General features: G+C 46.2%; 1 protein-coding gene across 2 annotated transcripts in view; it reads left to right on the plus strand.

Annotated features, from left to right (window-relative positions):
• The first annotated feature begins 21407 nt into the window (after positions 1-21407).
• Positions 21408-27471, plus strand: part of LOC149330766 (glutathione-specific gamma-glutamylcyclotransferase 1-like) — a 33129-nt gene continuing 27065 nt past the window's right edge. For both annotated transcript variants that reach the window (XM_089561425.1, XM_089561424.1), the window contains exon 1: positions 21408-21879. In XM_089561425.1, coding sequence (XP_089417551.1) covers positions 21727-21879 — 153 coding nt within the window. In that variant the 5' untranslated portion in view covers positions 21408-21726. The remainder of the gene's footprint in view (positions 21880-27471) is intronic.

Here is a 27471-nt window from a genome sequence, read left to right on the forward strand (position 1 = left end):
GTTTATTTTGCTGCCCGTAGGCGCCGCGATAATCTGCTGGCCGTCCAGGGTTGGCCCATGAAGACCGCAGGATTTTAATACATGGCGCCTATGGGGACTCTCTGTACTGGCACGGTCAAAGAGATCTAAACTGAACCACCTTCTGCTCGGGTGGCATGCAAACGCAGGAGTTGCTTGTTACGACGTACTGCGACGGAGATGATAGGGAAGTCGTTTAAGCAGTCGTAGTTGAAGTCTGCCAGTGTTCCATTCTCTAAGAGACTACGGAAGCCTTGTGCATTAACAGGACATTTTGCACAGTACGTCAGCAGTGGTGGCAAGCAGCAATCCTAATGTCTAATTCTGTGCGTTCCCGTAATGATATCGTGTGGCAAGAAGGTCTGTGTTAATAGCAGAGCATGGGAGTGGTCTTTGTAATGATGAGCATGGTAATTGAGAACAGTGTCTAAGAGAAGTCCGTGGATTGTGCTGAAGAACCTCTTGTAACACCCCGAACCGATTACGATGACAAACAAAAAAGGGTTGATGAGTACAATAGAGAGGAACGGTTAGCATTTCATCGATGTTAAGTATTCCATATTTGGCGCAGCTGACAGGATCAAAACGCGAACAAAAACATTATTTGTTCGGAAAACAGCTGCGATAAATGGAAGTGCATGGACAGGACCACTCAGTCGTCGAGCTTTGGACAAGTGATTCAACGAACTTCGCAAGGCCTGGTTTCTATGGAAACATGATAATTTGTCTGACCGAAGCTTGCTACATCACGCAGAAACTATTTAAAACGGCAACACTCTATTTTACATTGAAGAACAAGTTATCTGCATAGCGTGGCTTGCTCTTGACTTATTTTAATTCGCTCTTACCATCACAATACATACGCCTTCATTCGTAGCAGGACAGAACACGGGAAAGGCTGGAATACGTGAAATGCTCGCGAAGCACTGAACTGACACGCGTTGAACACTGTGGAGAAAAATTCGGGGAAAGTCGAGATAACTTTTTGTATGCGGAGAAGTGGCTGAGCAGAAGACGATTTTAGTCCGGGTAACGTTTGCGCAGTGGGTTCCACTGCAAAGGCCGTGGAACTCGGGTAAATTTGAGTAACTCGGGTTAGTTCGGAAGAGCGTCGCACAAGTTGCAGCCGATGGGAGGAAGCTTGGGTATGTTCGGAGGAGCATCGTGCCATCTGTAGCCAATGGGAGGAGGGCGTCGCGCCAGCTGCCGTTGAGTGGAGAGAGGGTGTGAAGATGAAGAGCGCGAAACGCGGTTGCATACACATGCGGATGCCAGAAAAAAGAGGCGAAGAATGAACACATGCTTTTGCACGTCTACTCGGTTTAACTACAGTAAAACCCTACCAGTTTACTTTCATTGCGAAAGCAATACTACCTGCACTTTCACGCCTTTGCCATGCCGCGGCCGGTGACCACCATTGACCTTCATTTGACCTTGATTGCATTAGATTGGATTAGATTATATTAGATTGGACTGGATTGGATTAGATTAGATTAGATTAGATTACATTAGCTTAGATTAGATTGCATTGTATTGTATTGTATTGGATATGAGTGGATTGGATGGAATTGGTTTGGATTGGATTGGATTGGATTGGATTGGATTGTATAACCGATGCATCACCACAAGTCTAACCACAAGCACCACCACCATCTACACTACCAGCTGAACCATGGCGTAGGTACGGATATTGCTTTCGCAATTACCGGGCTTAACCAAGCTAAGCCACAGCGAATTTTATTCGCCCTTCACGTTTTTTTTTTGCTAACGTTTTATCCTACTGTAGACAAAGTGCCATTTGCGATCATGGGAGCCAGGAGCATATTGGTGTGGGCGCGTTCGCAGCAGTCGCTATTCCGCTATCGCTGTCTCCGCTCCGCGCTGGCGTTGGCGAAAAGCCTGAGATCCTTTTTGCACGGAAGGCGAGTTGCAGTACGTTACTGCATGCGTACCTCTGCCCTTGGCACGGCTGTGGAGCCATTACCTGTTCCTGGGGCGCAAAGCCATGCGTTCGCAGGAAGAGTAAGGGTGGAGAAAATAAGATGGAAGGACGTGAAGGAACTCGGTGGGCAGAGAGCTACGAAGAAGAAGAAAAGCGTGAGAATTTTAAGAAGATAGAGAGAGAGATGAGAGGAAGAAAATAAATGACGACGAACAGAGAGAAGAAAGATGGCGGAGGGCAGGTCTCTGGGCGTAGACATCTTTTTTTTTTCTTAAAGGGCGGCAGCAGCAGGAGCGACAGCGGAGCACTATTGTTTCACCTGCACGTTGCCGTGGCGGCGGCACGGAAGAAGTGTATGGGAACGATGCGCCATGCTGTGCGCGCAAACGCTCTGTTCCCCAGAGCACACACACGAGGAGGCGACGTAGGCAGTGGCGAGATTCTTTGCTGCTGGCTGGAGAAAAATTAATGATGAAGAAGGAAAAGACTTTGCCTTCTCTAATTGGCTCACACGAGGTAGAGCCCTTGATGGCTGGTCTTCGTCGTGCGAAAAGGACGGTTGCGGGGCGCTGGCGCGGAGACGAAATAAAAATACGCCCCCTCCCTTCCTTTCGTCCTCTCACTGTAGTGGTCTTTCATTTCCTTCATCGCATGCTCTTTCACCCTCCGCTTTCCTTCTTATCAGTTTAATTTGTTCCCCGAAAAGTCTGCGTGTGGCATCTCCGTCCGTGCGTGTACGTGTCGCCGCGGAGTGCAACTGGATGTCTTGAATGTCTGCCGCTGCCTTCGTCATTCATTTTCTACTTCCTATTTCCTTTTTATGGTTTTTGCTTAACTGAATCAGTTTCCTTCCTTCCTTCCTTCCTTCCTTCCTTCCTTCCTTCCTTCCTTCCTTCCTTCCTTCCTTCCTTCCTTCCTTCCTTCTTTCCCTCCTTCTTTCCCTCCTTCCTTCATTTCTTCCTTTCTTTCTTTCTTTCTTTATTTCTTCCCTTTCCTCTTGCTTTCTTTCCTCTTGCTTTCTTTCCTCTTCCTTCCTTCCTTTCTCTCTCTTTCTTCCTTTCTTTCTCTCTTTCTCTCTCTCTCTTTCTTTCTTTCTCTCTCTTTCTTTCTTCCTTTCTTTCTTCCCTCTTTCTTCCCTCTGTATTTCTTTCTTTCCTCTGTATTTCTTTCTTCCCTCTGTATTTCTTTCTTACCTCTGTATTTCTTCCTTCCCTCTGTATTTCTGTCCTTCCTTCTTCTCTTTCTGAAGCTTGCTCTCATTTGGAACAACACACGCCAGCGGGTTGTAGGCGCCTCTATGCGGGAATTGGACGGCACCGCGCTTTATAATAAGCACCGCGGTGGTTTTCCATTGTTGGCCGGGCAGGGCGCGTGCGAACCAGGAACATCCTTGAGCGCCGCCACTCTTCTTCCCTTCCCTCGTGTTTGTTTTAAAGTTTAAATACACGTCCGGGAGAGGGGAACACTTTTGTGGCGAGAGCCTTAACAGGCGCTCGGTTAAGCCAACCCCGTTTCCCCGCTGGTTATGAATCTCAAGGAAGCACGCGTATGCGTATGATGGCCGTCGCCGACAGGCCTCAACACTATGGGCGAAAGCTTTGGGCGGTGTTGTTCGTTAGGTTATGCGTTCACGCTGCATAGCATAACGGTTGAGCGGAACGCAGACTGGCGGGCTCCTATTGGCTGAAACGCCTGCTGCCGTCATCTCTATCCGTTAGTCTCACTGTTTTAGGCTTCGTTGCATCAGTACATCCTTAGTGCCGCTCAACGCTGCCACCCTATGCCTTTACCCTTACGAAAAAAGTTTTAGACAGTCTATAGGCTGTCTATAGACTTCTGTCTATAAAGTCTATAGACAAATTCTAGAGAACAGTCTATAGGCAATACAAATGCCATACAGTCTATCGACAATCTATAGATTTATGGCCATACACTTTATTTTTAGACTTTTATCTATTGACAGTCTATAGACTATGAATAGACAAAAAGCAATATCTATATGAAGTCAATAGAGTCAATAAGAAGTCCATAGACTGTCTATAGACCATTTTTATAAGGGCATACAATAGGGGATCAGTATGGCATTACTTCTGAAGCAACCGATAACATGACACAATGCTGAATGGTGGGCTTGTTGGTAATGCATGACGCAACACGACGCGACCAAATTTAGCGCAGTTTTGATTTTGGAATTTCGCTCGTATTGATATATAGCAACTCATCATTTTACGAAGCCTTAGGGATAGTGAACAATTACCAGAACTTTTACTTCTTTTAGACATTTACCACCAGGTATAAGTCTCTCGGACGCTAGGAAAGCTATTCAGGCCCATGGACGCCATGTTTATCAGCGATCACGTCATTTCACTAAGACAGACTAAATAATGTGAATTTGACTTTCGCCTCCACAATAAAAGAGCTAGATGTTTCGTTTGCTGCTCACGCAGTCTAAAGACTTTTCGGGTTTAACTTCCCAAAGCGCCTGAGGCTGTGCGGGACGCCGTACTGGAGGACTTCGAACAATTTCGACCGCCTGCAGGGTTCTTTAATGTGCGCGTACATCACACAGTACACGTGTTTCTAGCATTTCGCCTCCATCGAAATGTGTCCGCCGCAGCTGGGATCGAACCCGCGTCTTTCGGATCAGCAGCCGAACACCACCGTAACAAGCATACCACCGTGGCGGCTCCAAAGAGACTTTTGTAGCTGGCTGTATATACACAGACATATTGTTACGTAGCGGCCAGCCGAAGAATGAGGCGTGACGAACGATGGACAAGAGATGATTTAATGGCCGCTGGCCTAGCGCGAGCGCTCCGTCCCGCGCCACTGCCAGCTTGGTCTTCTTCACACTACCCGGGGCCGCCGAGCGATCGTCCCGATCGGTGACGAACAGACGCGCGAAATGGCGATGGTCTTGAGTGGAGGGTTGAACAGTATGTAGAAGATGGTGCAGTGCTGGCCGCCACGATGAGGAAGATGAGAGAATGAGTCCCGGTCCACGAAGCTTTCGGGCCGCAGGTCGCCAGGAGCCGACAGCCATGGCCCTAAGACGCGCCGAACGGCTGGGGCAGGGGAACGGTGTTTTCATGTGTGTGCAGCGTCTTGGGTCGGCGGTGTCGGCAGGTCGCGTCGGTCAAGGCGTCGCTTCCAGTTCGTCGTGCCGGGTGGTCAGGGCGGAGGACGGGGCGGGGGAGTAACGGCCGAGGTCGGTTCAGATCGGAGAGGCTGGGGCAAGCCGGGCGACGCAGGCCAAGGACTCACGGCTGACGACCACGGCTGACACAGGACGCCAAAGCTCCAGGACCAGGATGCCGATGATTACCCCAGCACCTCACACCAAATGCTGCGTGGCGGCCAGCCGAAGAATGAGGCGTGGTGAACCATGAACAAGAGATGATTTATTGGACGCTGGCCTAGAGCGAGCGCTCCATCCCGCGCCACTGCCAGCTTCATCGTCGTCTTCGTCACAATATTTGTACGACGAAGGGCGTGAGTGGAGTGTAGGCAGGTGCCAAAAATTTCTTGCAATTAAAGTTAGAGTGAACAATACTCTGCTGACAGAGTTTTCTTTTTTTTTTGTATTTCGCGATAGCTTCATTGTTTCCTTTTTTCATGAAATCGAAATACTGAAAGTAACGCCCTGAAGACCTCTTCTCCTAGACGGGATCGGACGTCCTCCGGCCGCGGTGCGACAGACTGCCTCCCCGGACGCCTGCGTGCGACCCGGAGGTGGCTGCCGCGCCATATTGGGCGGAAATAAATGTTCTTTCTCCTTCTCCCTGTTTATTTGATGCATCGTTCCGCTGACTCGTTTAGGAAGACGACCAGGAAGTCTGCAGAGCGGAAAAATATAACTGACATTTGCTCCGGGCACCTGTTAGCCATCATGCCAAACACGTTCTCTAAGTAAGCCGGTTTGACCTTACCACGTCACTGTTCACACTGTCAGGAGACGACATGCCATTTCAAACAGCAATCTATCTCGTGGCAAGCAAAACACTTGACTAACTTGACTCGTATACAAAAATATTTTTATTCTGTTCTGACGGAGAGAGTCAGGGTCAAAGAACGAGCGAGTGGCAGTTTAGCAAAACGTTGAGTCGGGATAGTTGATACAGGTTCTTTGTAAAACATCAAAAAAGACGCGGGACCGGATAAAGAAAGACACAGTACAAAGGCTGTTGTCCTGTGTCTTTCTTTATCTGGTCTCGCGTCTTTTGCGTTTGCGATGTTTTACATTGAACGAGTGGCACTATCGCACATAGACGGTCATCTGCTATCGGTGGAATAAGTTAAGAGAATTTGTTCCCTAGGGGAAAAAAAGAAACAATATTTGCTTCAAAATTCTGCAGGCCAACATTTATGGCCTATGCAAGGGTCTAAAGAAATCGTGTCAAACAAAGAATGGCAGTTCACGAGGTTGCAATCAACAATACAAACAAAAATAAACAATTTTCACTGTAGCAAATACTTTTCTAGAGCTTTACTAAAACAAGGGGACTGGAAAATAGACCCCTGGAAAGTGCTCCAGTTGGAAACGGTCCGTGGGAAAAAATGTGATTGAATGCCTCAGTCCTTGCAGAAATTGGCTCAAGCAAATGGCTTTCCGACTAATACGCTCATCTTGACGATAACTGTTTGATAATTTCAGAATGAGATATGTTTAATCTATGTGTTAGAAGTTTATGCAGAAACAGTAAACGGGACATCAAAAATAACTGCATGAGCTCCGATTCATTTACTAAGCCGACCACAACGCGACTTACAAGACATCGTCACACGGAGCCACTAACACCATACAGCGCTAGAATCAATGCTTTAAAGTACTCTTTTTTTTTTCCTCGCACAGTAACTCAATGGAAGGAGCTCCCGCTTGAGGTACCAAACAGCATCAGTGGCATGGACAAAATTACCTATTTGAGAGTAGCTGAGTTGTTGTTTCTTGTTCTTTACTATGTCCACTTATGTTAATTCTCTGCGATGTAAAACACTTATCTAAAGCAGCCATATTACATTTCGGAGAGACTAGATAATGCGAAAAAGATTAAGAGTTATCAATGCCGCATTAATATATTTAAGTATTCGTTTTTCCCTAACACAATCCTGGGCTGGAATAAGCTTCCGAATGATGTGGTTTGTGCACCTGATTTCGAAAGTGCTGTTGAAATGATAATCTGATGTATTTCTTCCAGGCCTCGTGCGTTTACCAGCGCTGTGCCGAGGTGTTATCACTCATACTACTTGTAAATTCATTTAGTCTTCTTTTAATATGTTGTGTTATCCTTGCTGACAAGTTTCCCAATATCTTCTTTGCATGTGTTATTGTATGTAGTAATATCCCCCATACAATAATGCCTCATGGGCGCTGTAGGTAGTTTCAATAAATAAATAAATTTGCTGCGTTTCTTATTACGTCTTTTTGCCCCTAGCGCAAAGACCCATTATAAGGTCTCCAGTATTGTGCGAAGAAAATAATTATATTTTTTTGCGTGCTTTATGCGATAGGATTTTGATTTTCGTTAGTGTTGTCGGTGAATCTTGCCTCCTGTACTTGTTGTAAACTTAATTGATTTCCTGCCTGGCGGCCCATTTACCTCGTATTGTTACCAAGGGATGGAGCATGTACATTGCCTTATATCCTGGCACCCTTACAGAAAGTTGTAGACAGTCTATAGAGTGTCTATAGATTTCTGTCTATAAAGTCTATAGACTCTCTATAGACTTCTGTCTATAAAGTCTACTGACTGTCTATAGACAAATCCTAGAGAGCAGTCTATAGGCAATACAAATTCCATAGACAGTCTATAGACAATATATAGATTTATGGCCATACACTTTTAGTAGACTACTGTCTATAGACAGTCTATAGACTATGAATAGACAAAAAGCAGTATCTATAGGAAGTCAATAGAGTCAATAAGAAGTCTATAGACTGTCTATAGACCATTTTTATAAGGGCACATTTCATGATATTGGCTCTCGGGACTACGCCGAAATAAGTTGTTTAACGCGATATCGTTACAGGCCCCGTTCATAAGAAAATTCGGTGTCGGCGTTGTCGGCGTCGACGAAAAGTCGCGACCATGGCTCTGTCAGGGGGTCCCCGCAGAGCAACCCATGCAGGAGGCAGGTGGGCCACCTAGGTCACGTGACCTTGCGACGTCATCACACCCTGCGCACCGGACTGTGAGAAGACTGCCCACCGTGGCAGGTAGCAGATCTATTAATTATTGGTCAATAATTAACTAATTAAGATAAATTAATGATGGGTTGGAAGACCAGCCTGGGCCGCACAAGGCCCACCGATGGGAGCACCTGCCACCGCAGGGCATGGCTCATCGCTTAAGCGCTGCACCACTGCGCCAGGAGGGGAATGAGGACTCCCGCCCTTATAAAAATGGTCTATTGACAGTCTATAGACTTCTTATTGACTCTATTGACTTCCTATAAATATTGATTTTTGTCTATTCATAGTATATAGACTGTCTATAGACAATAGTCTGCTAAAAGTGTATGGCCATAAATGTATAGATTGTCTATAGACTGTCTATGGCATTTGTATTGCCTATAACTGTTTGTCTAGGATTTGTCTATGGACAGTATATAGACTTAATAGACAGAAGTCTATAGACACTCTATAGACTGTCAAACGTTTTTTCATAAGGGCGTGGATCTATGAATGTAACGTAGAGAATGACCAATCGTGCATATATGGAAATTAACCCATTACGCTCTCGCGTCGTACACTTAAGGCGGAGCTCAATTGTACCCTTCATTTTTTTTTCCGCACACTCGCGTGTCGTGCACTTTGCTACTGCTGATGTACATTTAATGTAATATCACTACCTGTATTTGAGAGTCTACCTCGTGACCTTTTCGTGAAAAATAATTCTAAGCGGCCGTCTCGTTTCGAAACTATTTTCTTAAGATGGAAAAGAAGTTGAGGGTGCTTGTTGGTTAAGGCTGTACCCGAATAAGCTGCTTAGCCTCGTAATAACGCACTTAAAGTGTCCCGCTGCCACGGCGGAACTCACATGACTGGAAGGACCCATTGTTTGTGCTCAAGAACAATCGCGGACAAAACAGGCAGGCTCAACAACATTCTCGCGTGATGTGGAGCTATGCTGCATTTAACGTGCAGTTTTTCGGCGTTCAGAAACGTGTTTCTGAGATCACCTCTAGCCCTTCACTAACTTAACGCGTTCTTAATGTAACTAGTACATCGCACAGCTTTCCCACCAAATCCATCACCACTGTTCAGATTAAGGTAAAAATAGCAGGCTTCCTGTGAAAGTTCAAACTATTCTCAGACCGCCTTGCGCCCATTTTTTTTTTTTGCTCACTGCTTCATACTACGGTACACAAGGGGTGGAAAAATTACTATATTTTTTGTCACGTCGTGGCGACGACAAGTACTAGAGGCAAGTGGACGACAGAATGGAGAGCTGGGGCAAAAAATTCAACCGAACTGCTCACAGGGCCTCACTGCTGCCGCGAACATAAAAGAATTCTGCAGCGGCTCTTTGGTCGTCGAGGTCCTGATGCCTCTTATACCTGTGCCACACGGACAGATTTGATGCCATTAAGTGCTTACTGCCTTAAGTTTTAATGGCATTCGTGTGGTGCCACATGCATAAATTTAATGGCATTAGCCTTACTGCCATTCGCTACCTACTGAGTTCGCCACAACTCATTCGTCCGTGCAATGCGTACTCTCGTTCCCATTCTACACGCAGAAAAGCATGCAGCTTTGTTAGTAACAACTTCCTAACCAGTAGGAAATAGTTAATTCTCAACTATCAGTCAGATGAGGCAACTATAGCGCATTTTTGATTTGAAGAGCGCCATTTGAACCAGCCTTATTGACAGGTTCTCTCGACTTATGTGCTGACATGCGAGTTTATGGCGACTTTTTCGACTTGTGAAGCAAGAACAGCCGTATTTTCTGGAAAATCGTTTTTGCATTACATTTGAACAACATTCTTCATATATTGTGCTCATTAGCAATGTTTATATTCAGATGAAACTCTTGACTACCTTGAAAGCGTTATCGTCATCGTCACTTTCGATAATGGCATTAAATGTGGACGTGTAGCACCAACTCCGAAAATAATGGCATTAACAAACTTGAGGCCTTAAGCATTTACTGCCATATGTTGTGCGCGTGTGGCGCGGATATTACTCTCAGTGTCACTGTATTTAGGCATTATTAGGACTAACAGTCAGTACATAAATAATACCGTAGGGCGCAAAGTGGTTCGCACAATATTTATAAAATTTTAGAACAATCTTGTAGCGTCTAAGAACCTTACTTTTATGTAACTACCCCTGTCTCGGACATAAAAGTATGGTTTATTGGGGTTTAACGTTCCAAAGCCACTCAGGCTATGAGGGACGCCGCAGTGGAGGGCTCCGAAAATTTCGACCACCTGGGGTTCTTTAACGTGCACTGACATCGCACAGCACACGGGCCTTTAGAATTACGCCTTCATTGAAATTCAGCCGCCGCAGCCGGGATCGAACCCGCGTCTTTCGGGTCAGCAGCCGAGCGCCGTAACCACTGAACCACCGCGGCTGGGCTCACATAAAAGAATGAAAGGGCTGAACACAGACGACAATAACTAAAACGCTCCATTTAAAGGGAAAACATAGCAAGGTTTGTGGGAGCTTGACAGAATTGGCCGCGTTTTCTCGTGTTCTTCTTTGCCAGTGCTACCACCTGTCGTGGGATGAAAAAAGTGCGCAATTACCGGGAGGTTTCAAACTCATACCGGGCGACGTTCGGCTGTGCCAAGGACAATTAATCGCAAGCGCGAATTTGGAAACCAAATATATATTAGGCCTAAGAAATGTCGGTTATAACTCTGTATCATGGAGCCACTTCAACATCGAAACTCAGAATTGGAGTACACATTTAAGCGCAGACTGAACACCTTTCATTTTGCACTCTTCACACATTCAAAACTCAAACTTGTGTTTAGCTCAAGACATTTTTCAGTGACATTCATATTTCTTGTTATTTTCATCTATTCATTGAGAAAAAAATTCACTGCAATACATATATATGTATATATACACATCCGAAGGCCAGGCTCTGTCCCAAACGTTGACTCGCAAGAAATGTTTACGTAAATGAAGCGTTTCTGAACTTCGCATTTCGCATTTCACTTCTAGCACCCAAGTACGTTTATATATAATATATATGAGAGAAGCCAACAGCCACAGACAACAAGGAACACGGGGATTTTTTTTTATTTTTCATTTTTGTTTTGTGCTGTTGATCAGTGGTGGTAGAGCACCGGACGCGTACGTAATTCGAAGGTCGTGGGTTCGGTTCCCACCAGCGGCATGTGGTTGTTTTTTCTTACGCTTTTATAATCAATTATCTTTAAGCGATAACATTCAGTAATATTCTCCATTGATCAAAAGCACAAAATAAATAAATAGAAAATAAAAAATCCCCGTGTTCCTTGGTTTCTCTGGCTGTTGGCTTATCTCATATGTATAACGAGCACCTCGTTCCCCTTCCCTTATATATATATTACTCGGGATCACATGAGCAGGCTACTATAGTGCCAAGCGCAGACGATGATCATGACCGAGCTGAACTTTAGAAGCGGAAGCGTTGACACAGACGAATTCAGTGCAGTGACCGCACATGATCTTTTTAGTTGGTTGGTTGGCCTCAAATAAAAATGATCTTGTTCTCCACTTGTTTTTCAAGCTCTGCACTTCCTCCTTTGCTTCGGAAAAAAAGAAAGGTCTAGTCTGAGAGTAATGTTCAGCCAAGCGCGCTCACGTGAAAGAGCCGACGGTAGCCTTCCAAAACACGAATGTTTTGGTTCCTAGCGAGCTCATTGACCCGGTCGAAGCACGAACGAGGCACATACTGCTGTTGAGTTCGTCTGACATGAACACAGGTTTAAATGTATTTTAAAGCATAAAGGCTGTCTAAAAGGTCATTAGAAAAGCGAGGCAGAAATTACTGCCCAATGAGCATGGATAAAGGAAGTGTATATTGTCATTTATTTCTTGCTCCTGCGCCCATGTTGTTTTGCGATAATAATTACGCCTGTCCCGTGGTATCTTCTCTGTGTTCTGTTTGTTCGCGCACACAAATTCAATCATGAGCAAGCTACAACTAGCCCAGCTTTCCATTCTGTTAATTATATCTCGCCATACTAAATTTCCTGTCTGTTAAAACGAAATCTTAGGTATTTTTTCCCAACACAGATAACTGTAGGTGGCGCTTGAAAATCCGTCTGCTTCACCGTATTAACTAAGCAGTTCTCACGCCTATTGTCGAAGAGATGTGATGAATTCTGTTGCGCGTCTTGAATACTAGATAACACATAAATAAAAAACAATTGAAATGAAAATAGTACAAACACCCTATTTTCTATTTATTTTTCTTTGGTGTAAATGACAGTGAGTCCTTTCGAATATTTTCAAGCTGCTTGTTAGGCAGCTCGTAGGATAACCTCAGCTTTACAATTTTTTGAAAGTGAGCAAAAGAGCCCTTCGTCACGCCTTTAACTCCTAAAGGGCGTTGGTGCCGCTATAGCTTCGCTAAAAGCTCGGAGCAAACAAACCGGAGTTCCTCGAAATTTTGAAAAGTAAAGTACAAACAGAAAATTTGTGTGGCCAGCACTTGCGAATATTCTGAACTTCTGAGCGCTTCTGAACATTTCAATATTTTCTGATAATATCTGCGCGCTGAAGATTGCTGCAGTCTACTCAATGATGCCGCCACTGATGATAAAACGTGGAGTCACACCTACGACTTTGAGACGTTATCCCATCTCAGAAGGCTTTGTATCGTATTTCGGCTCGCGGTCCGTCATTCTACATAGCCAAATGTTACTGTCAGCTGAAGTTATGGTGGGATGGGCGTCGAAGAATAGGTTTGGTTTGGTTTATGGGGTTTAAAGTCCCAAAGCGACTAAGGCTATGAGAGACGCCGTAGTGGAGGGCTCCGGAAATTTCGACCACCTGGGGTTCTTTAACGTGCACTGACATCGCACAGTACATGGACTTCTAGAATTTCTCCCCCAAAGAAATTCAACCCCCGCGGACGGGATCGAACCCGCGTCTTTCGGGTCAGCATCCGAGCACCATAACCACTAAGCCACCGCGGCGGCGACAAGGCTCTGGATGCGGAATTTTTTCAAGCATCCTCAGCTGACCTCTAAGCACCGAGCTATTTTGGGAGACCATCGCTGGACTTGAACAATACACCACCTATCGGCAGAGTTCTATATCTGGCCTTTCTTTTATGTTTTCGTCTTTCCGGAGTCTGGCAACGACTTGTCTGGTCATTACCACCATCTTCAAAAGAAATCCTTCATAGAAGCAAAGAAAAAAAAGGAGAGCTACTCATAAAAACAACGATAACAGAATCGCATCGACCATGCGGAAAGGTTCGAACCCGGTCAAAGACATCGAGCCATTCTCGATAATCGATTAGATGCATACCTCGCATACGCGCGCCCGCCCGCACACGCGTCGTCTGCTACAGGGCCGGCAGCTAGTCGTCTGCCATCTTCCGCGTTGCAGACGATAAGCATCTCCATCGCCTTACCGCTTACTCGCGATGTCCAAGATGGCCTCTCCCGCGTTCTATTGTCTGTACGCGTCATGCGTCCGCCACCCCCTGTTCGAAAACGAGGAAATGAAAACTGTGACTCGTGCGTATCGCCCGAATCACCCACCACATCGTCGTGGCCTCTTCACCTCTCAGCGGTGCCCTGCGCCATTCGGCAGGACCACGTCTTCTTTCTCGGCTTGAAGTCTTGGCTACAGGGGCTCCGTTCCGTTCCATACTCCGAACGATATGAGCAGCACACGGCTTATAGCGCTAACTATCCACCATGTCCCATTGTCTTCTAGGCGTGCTGCCGACCGGCCGCCTGCCTCGCTGCCTCTTGGGGCATTGACCGCCGCGCCACGCGGCAGGAGATCGGTACATAGCCGTACTCGTTATCTAAGACACGACGCCTGTCCATTAGTGTGCCCAGCTTCGGCTACTGGGCTGGGGCTTCGTGCGTTATTGAGCGCATTGTGTCTTTCGCTTTGCTGCTGCGTCGAGGAGTCAGTTCCGTGTTGCTTTGCTCCGACCGTTACACGTGCCTAACTGAGAACGCATTCCATTGGCGCAGGCGGGGCACGTGACACAAATGTTGGTCCACACGCGGATGCATTACCCCTTGGAATGCCTTGCTGTGTGGTATGAAGGCATCACATCGTCTATGGACCCAGTCCGAAGTTGAAGCCTGTATACAACCTCAAGATAGTAGGATTCTGTAATGACTAATGACTGAAGACGGATATGCTTTTCCGCGTTTCCGAGTGTTGTATGGAATCACTTAACCGCAATTTCACGTACACTCTGCCCTTTGAGTGCAGGCCTTCTCAGAGACGATTCGTACACGGTAGGGAAACGTGACCTATGTCTTCATGGAACGACTGCTTCTGTGTTCCTATGCTGATGGCTCCCGTGAGGTCCGTGTGCGATTCTTGAGCTTGTCTTCCACAAAGAACGCTCATGATTTGTTTGTTATGTACATTTATTCGCGAATAGCAGCTACGTAGACAGTATGCAAGCGTCTAGGTAAAGAAGTGATTCTTAAGTTGATTTCTCTGTACACAATGGAGCGCATGCGGTGCTTCGACCTTTGGCCTGAGCACGTAGGAACTGATGACATTCCGTGCGGTCACTTAGCGTTCTTTAGCGAAAGATATTCTGAGATTGTATGGACCCGGGAGAAGAGAGCTTTTATCTTATTATTTTCTCTCGTATGCATGGCTAACGTGTAAGTAACGCGAACTATGAAAGAAATCTCTTAGTGAAAGATTTATGAATTTTTTATCCACATATTGTAAACGCCCTTTACGGGCATTAGATAAAGGAAGTGGCGGGTTGCATGGCTACATAGGAAGCAAATATTACATCCAAGATATAGAAATGCAATACGCTGAGCTTAAATGTCCCCTCTAATTTTTTATTCTTCGAGACACTGATAGACTTACCAGGCACTGGTAGAACTTTCTTTTAAATGACAGTTGAAAGCTTTTTCTTCGAAAATGTGGTTGACAACCGTTTAAATGCAAGTTATCCGAAAGGTACGCGGTTCATGATAGTTTAATAAATACAACTCATGTCCGCACTTGATATTAGACTCACCTCCATGGATATACTTGAAATATGTCGCTGAGGAATTCTCGTCTTGCAGACCTTTGACCCATTCGAGGTCGTTAATCATCTATTACCAGAGATTTGGGAACAGCGCTTCTAGTTCCCTACGCTGTCGGCTTTTGGCGCGTTGCTTTGAACATTCAAAAGTAGCGCGCAGACATCGTACGTGATGTAAGAAAGAGAAAGAACGACCGAGAACAGAACGTGACAGGCCGCTAGGCTTAGCCGGACTGGATGGGCGCTGTCCTGATTCCTGGTAATACTATACACTCTGTGTTCCCAAAATTCCTACTCGCTTCCTCCTATTTGCATAATGACATGTTTCCGAAGACAGTTGTGCGGTCCTATTTAGGCTGCCCGGCTTGAACGATAGGACAAGAACGTAACGGGGCAGTGATATTTCCTGTTTGTCTATATGTCTTTGTCCCAGCGCTCAAGCTGGCCCAAACAGAATTCTTTAATCTGGCAGCGGCAGTGCCCCTTTTGACATCATTTAACAAGCATCTGCTTCTTGCGCATATATTTCAGAAACCCTTGTAACACCACTACCGATACTTTCACTACTGCTACTGCGACTATTATACTACCACCATCACCACCTTCACCACTAAGATCACTGCTAGTAAACAGCTATTTATACTACTACTAGCATCACTACTACTACTACTACTACTACTACTACTACTACTACTACTACTACTACTACTACTACTACTAATAGTACCAATACTACACTGCTACTAATACTGTACTAATACTACTACTACTGCCACTACCACCACCACTACTACCACTGCCACTACCACCACCACCACCACCACCACCACCACCACCACCACTACTACTACTACTACTACTACTACTACTACTACTACTACTACTACCAATACTACTACTACTACTACTACTACTACTACCAATACTACACTGCTACTAATACTGTACTAATACTAATACTACTACTACTGCCACTACCACCACCACTACTACCACTGCCACTACCACCACCACCACCACCACCACCACCACTACTACCACTACTACCACTACTACTACTACTACTACTACTACTACTACTACTACTACTACTACTACTACTACTACTACTACTACTACTACTACTACCACCACCACCACCACCACCACCACCACCACCACCACCACCACCACCACCACCACCACCACCACCACCACCACGACCACCACGACCACCACGACCACCACGACCACTACCACTACCACTACCACGACCACTACCACTACCACTACCACGACCACTACCACTACCACTACCACTACCACTACCACTACCACCACCACTACCACCACCACTACCACCACCACTACCACCACCACTACCACCACCACTACCACCACCACTACCACCACCACTACCACTACCACTACCACTACCACTACCACCACCACTACCACTACCACTACCACTACCACTACCACCACCACTACCACTACCACTACTACTAGCAGCAGTAGCACTATCGCCATTAGCTCCTTTATTGATATTACCGCTTTTGTCAGTGCTGCTACATACTACTGCTACGAGTTCTGCAATTGCTATAGCACTTGGGCTATTCTCTGATCAGGGGTGGAAACTACAAGGGAAATGGCAACGCTCTCTTTGCCGCGATCACGCTGACGCGAGCAAGGCTACCGGCTGCAGCGCTTGTGCATAAAATTTCACCCAGGAACAAGAGCGATCGCGACATGCCCTCTGTAAAAGACTCCCGGATCTGCATGACGCACAGGGGATTTATGGCACCCTGAGCCACCGTGATAGGGCCTCGGTGGATCCGGTGGGCTTCAGCCTTGGAGCCGTTGTACCTGGTACACTTTTCACTCATGTTCGACTAGCGGGTTGCGTGCGACTGTTTCGTTTAAATTAGATGGATAGCGTATTTCGGTCTTCTTTAAGTCGTAACCGAAAACTCTAAGAATGTCAACTGTATACGGGGGCTTCGTTCACAATGGTCAGGCGGGCAGGACTTTATGTGTTGCTTTGATCACCTCCGAGAGGAAAGGGTTGGTTCGGTACATCAATATGATGCTATTTTGTTGGAAACTAAACAACTACGACCTTCATTTCCGCCAACCACGCTTTCTCCTCAAACCCTTGGCGCCGAGGCAGTTGCTCTCGATGGACGATTGGTTCGGTGCCAGAGAACTGGGAGCGGGTTTGGTGACACGGGCTTTGAACTCTCCACGGGGCGCAGTACCTTTTTTTTCTTGTTGACCCAGATTTTCGCTGCAGACAGCGACTGGGCCAAGGCTTCGAGAAACGTTCCAGGTCACTCGGAATGCCTTGGTTTTCCTCCACCCTTTATATCGCCGACCCTGGCCCCCCCTCGTTTGTTCTCTTCTTCCACCATTCGCACGGAGGCTATAGCACTAAATCACAGCCGCCGTAGGGGGTAACACCTTGAGAGATAGAGGAAGAAGCTAGGGAGAGAAGAATTGCAGAACAGCATGCTTCTTATACACGCTATGTTTTGGTCAGTTTATTTCTATACAATTCTAAGTTCTAATACATTGCATTTGAGGTCTTTTACCGAGTCCATATAATTTTCAAGCATTTAGAGAATAAGTGAAAGATGTTTTGCGTACAATGAGCAGACATGAATAGGGGATTTGAGGGGCTGCTTAGGATATGTTTAGAAACAAGTCAAGTGTCTTTGAGGACAAGGTAGGCATAGCGGAATGCCAATTTGCATGCTGTTCTTTATAAGGCTTTATTGATGAATGAAAATTGACTGAAACATTTTTATAGATGCGACATAATTTAGAAGAAATTAGGGGGAAATACAACCGCATGCCGCCGATGGTACCCCAACCATGCCACTGGTGTCATGTAGCTGACTTTTCTTCTGCGTTCTTGTAAACTACCTAGTGACTGAAAGAATTCCTTAATTATTTTTTTCTTATCAACAAAAGCCTCAATGTAAACAGTATAGAAAGTAGTAATTTCCTACACCTACCATGACCTCAAAGTTGGTTGGCTTCTTTCTAAACGTGTAGTATACAACTGAATCCTTTGATTTAGTGACTGCAATAATATACGTATGCAGTATCGCGTGTTACGTCAGTATCGTGATGCGACAATACCGTGTACGCCATCAAACACTCGCATTTCATTGTTTAAACTAACAACATTAGTTTATTACTCGCTGCCACACGTGTCACATCACGAGCGTGGCGAAAACCACGAATACCAGTGTCAGTAACCATGTTTGTCATCTTTTGGGGCCCGCGTAGGGTTACACTGGCCAGCGTCAATAGCCTGCATCGCTTCATTCACTTGGGTAATAATAAATATTTGCGCAATAACATAGCCAGTACATTGCTGCTTAAGTTGGTTGGTTAAGTCGAAATTTATTCGTTTGGCCAATCAGTAAAGTTAGGCGGCTAGTTTGTTATTAATTTGTTTGAGCTTTAAGCTGATTACTTCCGTTTCGCAGTCTCGTTAACGGCACGCTTGTACCTTGAACTTCGAAGTATACGGACTATTTACAGAAACTCAGGAGTTAGCGGACACGAGTCGATGAGGGCCCTTCATAAAGCATCTACTCCGGGACTTCAAAACACATAGACTGAAGAGGAAAAAATAAACAAATAAGAATCGAATTTGTTTCCACGAAAAAAGTTGACCTTGTTCACGTTTGCTTACCGCCTGAAAAGCGGATCGTGCCCTAATCGATGTTAGCTTAGATGCGCTTCATTACACAGTGCTCTTAGTTCACTATTCAATGCTGCGATTGTTGAACTGCATCGCTGAGACTTAAGTTTTTCTTAATTCGCAATAGACCACAATATATATCGCTTTTATTGCCTTTGTGGAAGAGTAGTTCTGACGGCTTAGAGATAAAGCACCTAGCTCGCGTACGGCGGGGGCCGCAGTCGCTATTCTGTCCCGGCATAATTATCCGCCGGTTAATAATTACCAACGGTAGCGAGTGTGGACGAAGCTGAACGCCATGGGCAGGATCAGGTGTGGTTCCCGGTGGATAGTGCAGAGGCCCAGCGAAACTATGCTATAGTCAATGCGCAACCCACTAGAAAGCATCATTGAAGGTCGATTTAAAAAAACGGATCCCCTCTCGAGAACAGCAGTCGGCCACCCTGGCGCAGTATTTGGCCTACATCTCCAGTTTGAGTTATTAATCAGGGGGATTTTCTTCTGCAGTTTAAATGAGCATGGGTGATGATGATCACAATAGAAAAGCCGCGACGTGTTTGTTCATCCGGCACGATGCCGAAAATTTCAAAGAACAAGAACCATTATTCAACTTTCAGAACCTTACTTTCGGAATTGAAATAATATCAGCATTAAACGCGCGGAAATGGCTTCGGAAGCCAGCTCTGTGAACTGCTGTAATTTAGGAACATTTTATGTGAATTTTAAAGGATAATAATTGCCGCAATCACATTCATTGAAACTACTGCACATGCTGTTTTGTTGCACAGTTTGACAAATTAGCAATTTTAACGAGAATAATTTAGCCTGTTCGTGTGTGAAATGTTTCGCCCTCATGTCACCCATAAGAAGGGAGCGACGTGTGTCAGCTCACCATCCTTGGCCTAATTAGATGCACTGCAACCAACTCTCCCAATGCTGCCTATCAATTGTAATCGTCGTTAATTTTTACGCTTTAGCTAGTAGCTTTTGCTTTCACATTAATCATGTGTAGGCTTGAGAGATGTAGCAGAGAAAAAAGCAGTTATACGGTAATTTATAGCGACCAATCAGACTTCTCTGGCGATTGAAGTCCGTCGCAACAAAACCTATACACTGATCACGCAGGTGGTAGAAACTCTGACGGGCGGTTCATGTACCATATCTTTTAAGCTATCCAAGGCATATATTGAACATATAATAGTATGTGGCTCGATGTACCAATGCACAACAAAAGCTGACCTTAATGGGTTTTGTTATGATGGGCTTGGTGGAAAAGAAATTGGTTAGTTATGATTGTGCATGTAATTTCTTTGTATTGTAAGCACAATGCACGACCTTCATCTTCATCTGTGCATATTCATCATCATCGTGCGACCTTCGTCTTCATCTGTACATACATGTATTCATCATCATCGCTCATCTTCGTCTTCGGAGGGGTGGCCGCCATTATTGCGAATGTGACTGAAGTTCGCTCCGTCCTCTCTCACAGCATATATGTTCTTCATGCTTTCTCCCGGTTTCCTGTAGTAAATTACAGATTTATTGTAAATTGTTTCATACATTTATTTTGCACCTGTACTGAGGGCTGCTTTCACCACCCCACTTTTGTTTTGTGGATTAGCTTGCTCATTCCGACCATGTTGAGCTGTCGCGAAGCTGCTGAATCGGACCTTGTAGATCAAAAAGTAAAGAACAATATTGTTGTCCATATGACACTCAGCGCCACTTCTAGTTTCACTGAATGTTTTAGAGCGCGAAATTAAAAGAATAAAACATGCTTTGAGGCAATGGGTGATGACTGCTAACTGGTCTGAAAAAAGAAATAAAAAAATCGTGAGCAAAAGAACGACATCTCATTGCTTCCGACCATGCGCATTATTGCCGAATGCGGACACATTTTAATTCAGATCAGATGGCGCTGCCGCCAGGTTTCACAACTTTGGCCATCTTTCAGCAACGTAAGCAACAACGCTGCAATGTTTAGGCAGCAACCGGGCAACCGTCGACAGCACCTCTTGAGATGACGTCACGGCAAAGCGTTGACAAAAATGCGCTCAGAGACAAACACTCATCACGCACGTGTCCTTTTGTCGCACGTTCAGAAAATCTTTAAGAGCAGCTTGTTTTGATTCTGAACATTAACCCTCCTCATTTGCATAGACTTGGCATCGACTGCCCTAAAGAATCGCGCCGCACGTCACGAATCCGCGGCGACGTCAACGCGGTGCCACTGACCTTAACCTCAGCCGCCACACAAGACGCGCAAAAACTGAAGGAAGAAAAGGGAAGAAATAACGGAAACCGCCTCCTTGCCCGTGCAGATAAAATAAAACGGAAGCGTTTGGGCTCGGCTCTTCTGTGTGGGTAGTAGAAATGTCTGGAGAGCGCCGACGACCCAGCCCAACGCCGCGAGCAACGGTTTCCGAGTAAAAGAAAAAGAAGTCACGGAGGGCTAGGCCGTCGCAGCGACATTCAAAGCGAGCAGAAGCCGAGAGCTGAGCTCAGCGCGGGCTCGTGCGCAAGTTGCCCAACGCCTTGCGTCAGCCGACGGGAAAAAATAATCACGTGACTCATTTCGAGCCCTGCCATTGGCTCTAGGCATCGCTCCGCAGCGCCCCCGCACCGGTTTGTCCGCCCCTCGCCAGCGCGTCGTCTGCTCCCGATGGCTGGCCGCCCGGCGTCTGCTCCGGTTTCCACGTTGAACGGCGCTTTCAGATTGGCCATATCGACAGTTTTTGCGTCGTATCGATGAAGGGTAATCGATTAGCATACGCCCTCGGCTAAATTGGCGGCTTTCAGTCCCCGCGGTGCGTCCGACGGCCGTTCCAGAAGGCTAGAAGAAGGGGCTGCGCTTTTCCGTACGCGTGTCAATTCGCGATGGGCTCGTCGTCTGGCATCTGGGTGTTCGGCTACGGATCACTGGTGTGGAACCCTGGATTCGACTTCGTGCGTAGCCAGATAGGCTACATCCGTGGCTACGACCGGAGGTTTTGGCAAGGCAACGACAAGCACCGTGGAACACCGGAAAAGGTTGGTGCCACACTTCATTCTTCTTTTCTCTCTCTCTCTCTTTTAGCGCGTACGCGGGGAGCGCCTCTGGCTGTCATTTCCGCGAAACATCTGTTGCAGACGGTTTGCGTGGCATTAGATGAGAGATCGGCTGAGAAGGCAGGTGTGTCCTTCACGTCAGATTAATTGCAGCAGCAAATGAGACTGCCTGCGTGCTAGAAAACGAAGAAGCAAAATAGCCGATTCTCTTCCTGTCAGATTTCGGACGAGTGGTTTGTTTTTTGTAGTTCGGGTTGGAATGCTCCCTTAGCGATAGGCTATAATTGTTCCGAGTAAAGACGACATTATATCGCTAACTTTGGAAATAGAATGAAGATTGATGTTGACTGCTTCAATCCAGCTGTTCCTTTGCTCGATTGTTCTTACTTCACTGACATTGTTGGCTCGTTTCTTGTCTACATGTGTGTGTCTGGCTTTCATTTTGAGAACACATAACTTAGCGCCCACAGCTTTGGCAATGAAAGCAGGTATACGTTTCACGAGGAAGAACAGGGGATCCAGCAATTGTTTACAATTCTCTCTCATCCCGGAACATCGGCGAGACTGTGTTATCCCCATGCAACACAATATGCGTGCGCTACGACACACATGTATGTTTAGAAACGTTGAGCTGTCTACAGCGAATTTTTCAACCCCGTTCTTTTTTTTTTGAGGACTTCACGCGGTGGTTTCCAAGTGCTTCCTTTCGCACGTGTTCATGATTCACCATTTATTCTTGCATTGTTCTTATCGCATCGATCACAGGCAGGTTGACAGACTGAATAAGCACATTGTGTAGCCCCAAGGCCAAATAGGAGTTGCCCGTTGCATTTTGGCACTACATCATTGCAAAAGTTTTTTTTTTTTTTTTTTTGCTACCGCTTGTTGTTGAGCGCCGGTATTTCATAGGAAAACCTACGGCTACTCTGAACGTGCCTGGTTACTGCAAACGCACTAGCTGGCTTGTCTTTTAGTTGCATATTACAGATGCTAGCCTTCGCGGTACGAATTACAAATGCCATTCGGAGAGAACTAAGTATCGCCTCATTTTGCCTGCCATCCTGTGCATCTTAGATAAGAGTGAATTTTCCTCTCTAGACTAACTTCAATTAACGCGAGGACAGCTTTTGACTTTAAGAGATGTAGCCATTCGTTTTGCAACATTGCGAGTATCGTCAAGCAGCTATTCTGCAATCACGTCTGCACGCTAAAGGAAATTACCAGCGCTCGTGAAAGCAGCAAGCATTTCCTAGATCTTCATGGAATGAGCGTGGCAGTAAGCAGAATTTTCCGGGGGATATCCGAAGGCGGCTCGGGTGACTGCAAGTCTCGAATGCAAGACGTCGTTCGGGCTTGTACGCGGGACGGGTTCCGCACCGTTAGGCTGAAAGCAAAGGCTCAGGTTGCGCCGAACTTACTGTTTATCGTGCGTTGGTGTGAGAAGCCCGATAAGGTCGGTAGATTATCGGGCGAGGAAAACGTTCTTCTTTTGTGAAGAGCCGTTTTTAACGAAAAAAATAAATGCTGGAACAGCGCGGGTTTGAGGGGAACGGGGAAGATCTTTCCTCTTCTCCTAGACTGTTTTTTTTTTCGCGAAAACCATGAAATGCCTGTTTTTTTGTTTTTTTTTTTTGTCGAAGAGAATCCAAGAAATGCATTGAGTATATGCCAACGCATAACTTGATTTGGAAGTTTCTAAGTAGTTTCAGTAATACTTTGTGGAAAGGAGTTCCTGGGTAATAAGCTTTATCTCGGCACCTCTAGATGCTGAACATCATCGTAAGCTTGTACAATTGGAAGTCTTCTGTTCTTGCCGGTGTATTTAGCGTCCAGTCAACCCCCTGACATTTACACGGACTGCAAAACAGCAGGACAAGCACTTATGCATAGAACACATATATAACAAGTGTATAAAAGCAAAGCATATTTAACATGAAACGTATAAGAGATATATAGTATTCGATGCCACGAAAGCACATAGGAGACATCTTTCTCTTTTACCCGCGGCACCGCACGTATGTTCTCGTTTGTTCAATTCTGAAAGATATCCAGGTCTTTAAACAACGATTTGTTTGATTTTACTATTTCTACTCCTTTCTGCACGTGTTCTGCTAGTTACTTTTCCGGAACTTCTTTTCTTGTGAGGCGAAAAAATCAACTTCCCATTGGTTTTAAAATTTCTGTTGTTACGCCGTCGTGTTGGGAAGCACCTTCGCGGCGTAGTGGCACAATGCTCGTGGCTTTCGGCTACAGAGCACGGGGACATCGGAAGGTATCCCGGCCAAGACGGCGTCATTTCGATGGAGACTGGTGTGAAAACCCATTCGTGTTCTGTGCGGTGTAAGCGCACGTTAGTGAACTTCCCAGTCGGTGGAAATTAATCCGGAGCCCTCCATTAATGCGCCTCTTCCCTATGAACACCCTGCCTCATCCCTTTCGTCACGGCGTGGTTGAGGTGTCCACCGAGGAGTGAGACAGTTACTGCTCATTTCGCTTCCCCATAAAACATATGCGGACATATGAGCATATAGACGGGACACCTGTGATGCTTTCACGCCTCCCTGAACAGTTCTGAGCTTGCTTCTAATAACTACGCTCTAGAAAAAAGAGTGAAAAGTGAGTAAGCTGAGCTCTAGAACGGCAGAGGACAACTCACAGCCTTTTCAATCCCATTTAAACGTATTCGTGTTTAGAGTGTACCTAGTGGCTTTAATAGCGCTTCAAGTTTTGTTTGTCATAAATTCTCCCGTGGTTTCGCTATTGCAGAAAACACTAAAGAAGATAAAAGTGCAATTTTCAGAAAACAGTACAGACAGCACGAAAGTTTGGAGCGAATGCTCATGCGCGGGAACATACTGCTTTTTTGAACGGTCCTTTAACAAATTTATCCGGTGTCTTATGTTTCACGTCGCCACTTTATTCTTAATTTCTTATTACTTCTCTTATTTTTGCTTCTTTTATTCTTAATTTTTTTTTACCCGAAAGACGCGGGTTCGATCCCGGCCGCGGCGGCTGAATTTCTTGAAGGCGAAATTCTAGAGGCCCGTGTGCTGTGCGATGTCAGGGCACGTTAAAGAACCCCAGGTGGTCGAAATTTCCGGAGCCCTCCACTGCGGCGTCTCTCATAGCCTTAGTCGCTTTGGGACGTTAAACCCCATAAACCAAACCAAACCAAACCTCTTCTTAATTTTTTTTAAAAGTTCTTGGAAGAGAATAGACGTCTGGAGTGTGGCAGTAAAAATTCAATCGCAAGTTTTCTTGTCGCTTGAATCGTGTCCACGTTTTCTACACTGGCGCAACCATGCAAAATCTGTGAGCATTAGTGGCCTTGTTCGGTACGCGTCATTGAACGCGTTCCTGGTCACACCAGCCCCTACCCCCAATGGGACGCAGCAAAAGGGAAGTTCCCCGCAGTCGTTATGTATTCCTGGTAGCGCCCAGAAACAGTGCGGGCTAAGAAAGGGGCTAAGAACTGTCCATCCTGTTCCTTAGCGCGCGCTAAGGACTGAAGGAGGAAAAGTACGAAGAAGTGCAAATCGGGAAACAAAAACATAAATGAAAAATGAAACAGCGCTCTTTCGAGAGAGGAATCAAGATCGCCGCTGGGAGGCGACAAGGTGACCCAGGACGCCGTTAGAGCCGAAACAATGCGAGTGCTCATAAATGACCCAAGAACCGCCTCAGGGGGGCGGCGACGTCACTGGCGAAGAAGCGAGGAAAGCAAAAGGAATGAAAACGAGTATTCGATTGCCTCCATGGTCACTAAATGAGGCGTTCAGTGTTTATCGCGTCCGAAGGCTAATTGCGCGCAGTGCTGTACGAGGGCAGGGAGGGCTTGCGAGCGGTAGAGCCTGCGCTTGCGTGTTAGATTAGGACGTGTTAGGTTAGGTTGTGTCGAAAAGAAAGGAGCGGTAGGTGTCTCATCCTTTGTGGACACCTCGGAAGTGCCATCTGTTGTGGGAACGAGCCTAGAGGAAAGAAAAAATTGAGAAAAGAGTCGTAGAAGCGTACCAGGAACAGTCTAGGGCGTGTACGGATGGGCACTGCTCTCGGTGTGACCTTGGGCGTATAAAATTTTCCCTGTATTTCAGGGTCAGCTGAGAGAGAGAGAGAGAACTTTTATTTTTCAGCTCAAGTCCGAGCCTCCTTAGCTGCTAGCGACGTTGTTTATTTAGTTCATTCAACCTTATTACGTGTTTTGCATTTATGCAAGACGCCGGGCAGGATTATGACCTTGTTGAAGTATTCGATCTCTCTTCGGGCCTTTTTAGTGGAGTGTTAACTAACGCGCTAGCTTTTGAGTCGTTCAGTTGACAGGACTGTTTCGCGCTTCATACTCATATCATACCGTTCCCTGAAGTCATCTCTTTCTCTGTAGTGAACCACAGAGATTTGTTATTTGCATTTCAGTTAATATATTTTTTAGCGTTACGGTGTTCCACCAACGAACGCTTCGCAAAATGGGGCGCTTTGCATCTACCTCTCTCCTAATCGTACAAACGCAACAGTCACAGCTGTGACTTTATATTGCACTGCACAGAATTCATCCAGCTACAAGTAGCATGGCCCGACAGCCAGCCGATCTTCGGGGCCTTGAACGGCCCGTACGCACGCACTCCAGAATAATACACTGCTGCACTCACACACGCACTCACATGCACGCACGGCCAACGAGCACAGGCCAGCGCCAGCGAAGCCATAAGCGGGTGGTGAAACGAGCTCCCCCCAACCTCGGCTGCACTGTTGGGCCCGATGATGGCCACCGGGCATGCAAACCGGGTCGATCCCGGAGGGGGGACGACGACCAATTAGCGCGGCCATGCATAGCAAACCCCTTTCCCACCTCCCCCTTGCCACCTTTATATTCCTCAGGGTCGCGAGCTCCGTTGTCTGTCGCTACTATATGCACACGGTTTGTGTCTGTTAGTGTCTGAAGAGGAAACGCGAGGAGGTTAACCAGAATGGCCTGCTTGTGCGTACGATACGGAGGGACTGATCTGTATAGGATGCCTGCTTCGGGCCCGATGGGTCGGCCCTGATCAACGGCTGCATGCCTGCGTGCTGCCTTACAGGAAAGGGGTTTAGTCCCACGCCGACAAGACGTGTACGTAGAGGCAGTGTGGGACTAGCTCGCGCGGCGGAGTGGTTGTCGACGAGGTGACCTCATACGAAGTGCGCTCGGAACGTTTGAAATGCGCGTTGCATCGTTTGCATCGAGTGGCATCGCTATGGCTCGTATCACTGAAGGAAGGAACAAACATGAAAATACAGCAGTTGAGCGCCTTGGCTTCGTTTGTGTAAAGTGTATTGGTGTCTACATGGCATGGATAAGTGCAAAATCATCCTTCACCTCTAGGCTTCTACAACGAAGTGGCAGTGGTAGTTGAATGAGTTGAGGTTGTTGAAGCTATTGGTGGAATTAGCCATGCGGTTACTCTAACGGCAGCTGCTCCACCGTAGCTACACTTAGATGTTAGTTAAGATCTGGAATATAAGGCACAGATCTGTGACCTGGCAGGTCTACGTCGCCATGCACGCAATCGCCTATAGGAGTCATCAGAGCACTGCTGCTGT

Source organism: Amblyomma mixtum, chromosome 9 (assembly GCF_055824585.1).
Source record: "Amblyomma mixtum isolate Tamu chromosome 9, ASM5582458v1, whole genome shotgun sequence".
Lineage (NCBI taxonomy): Eukaryota > Metazoa > Arthropoda > Arachnida > Ixodida > Ixodidae > Amblyomma > Amblyomma mixtum.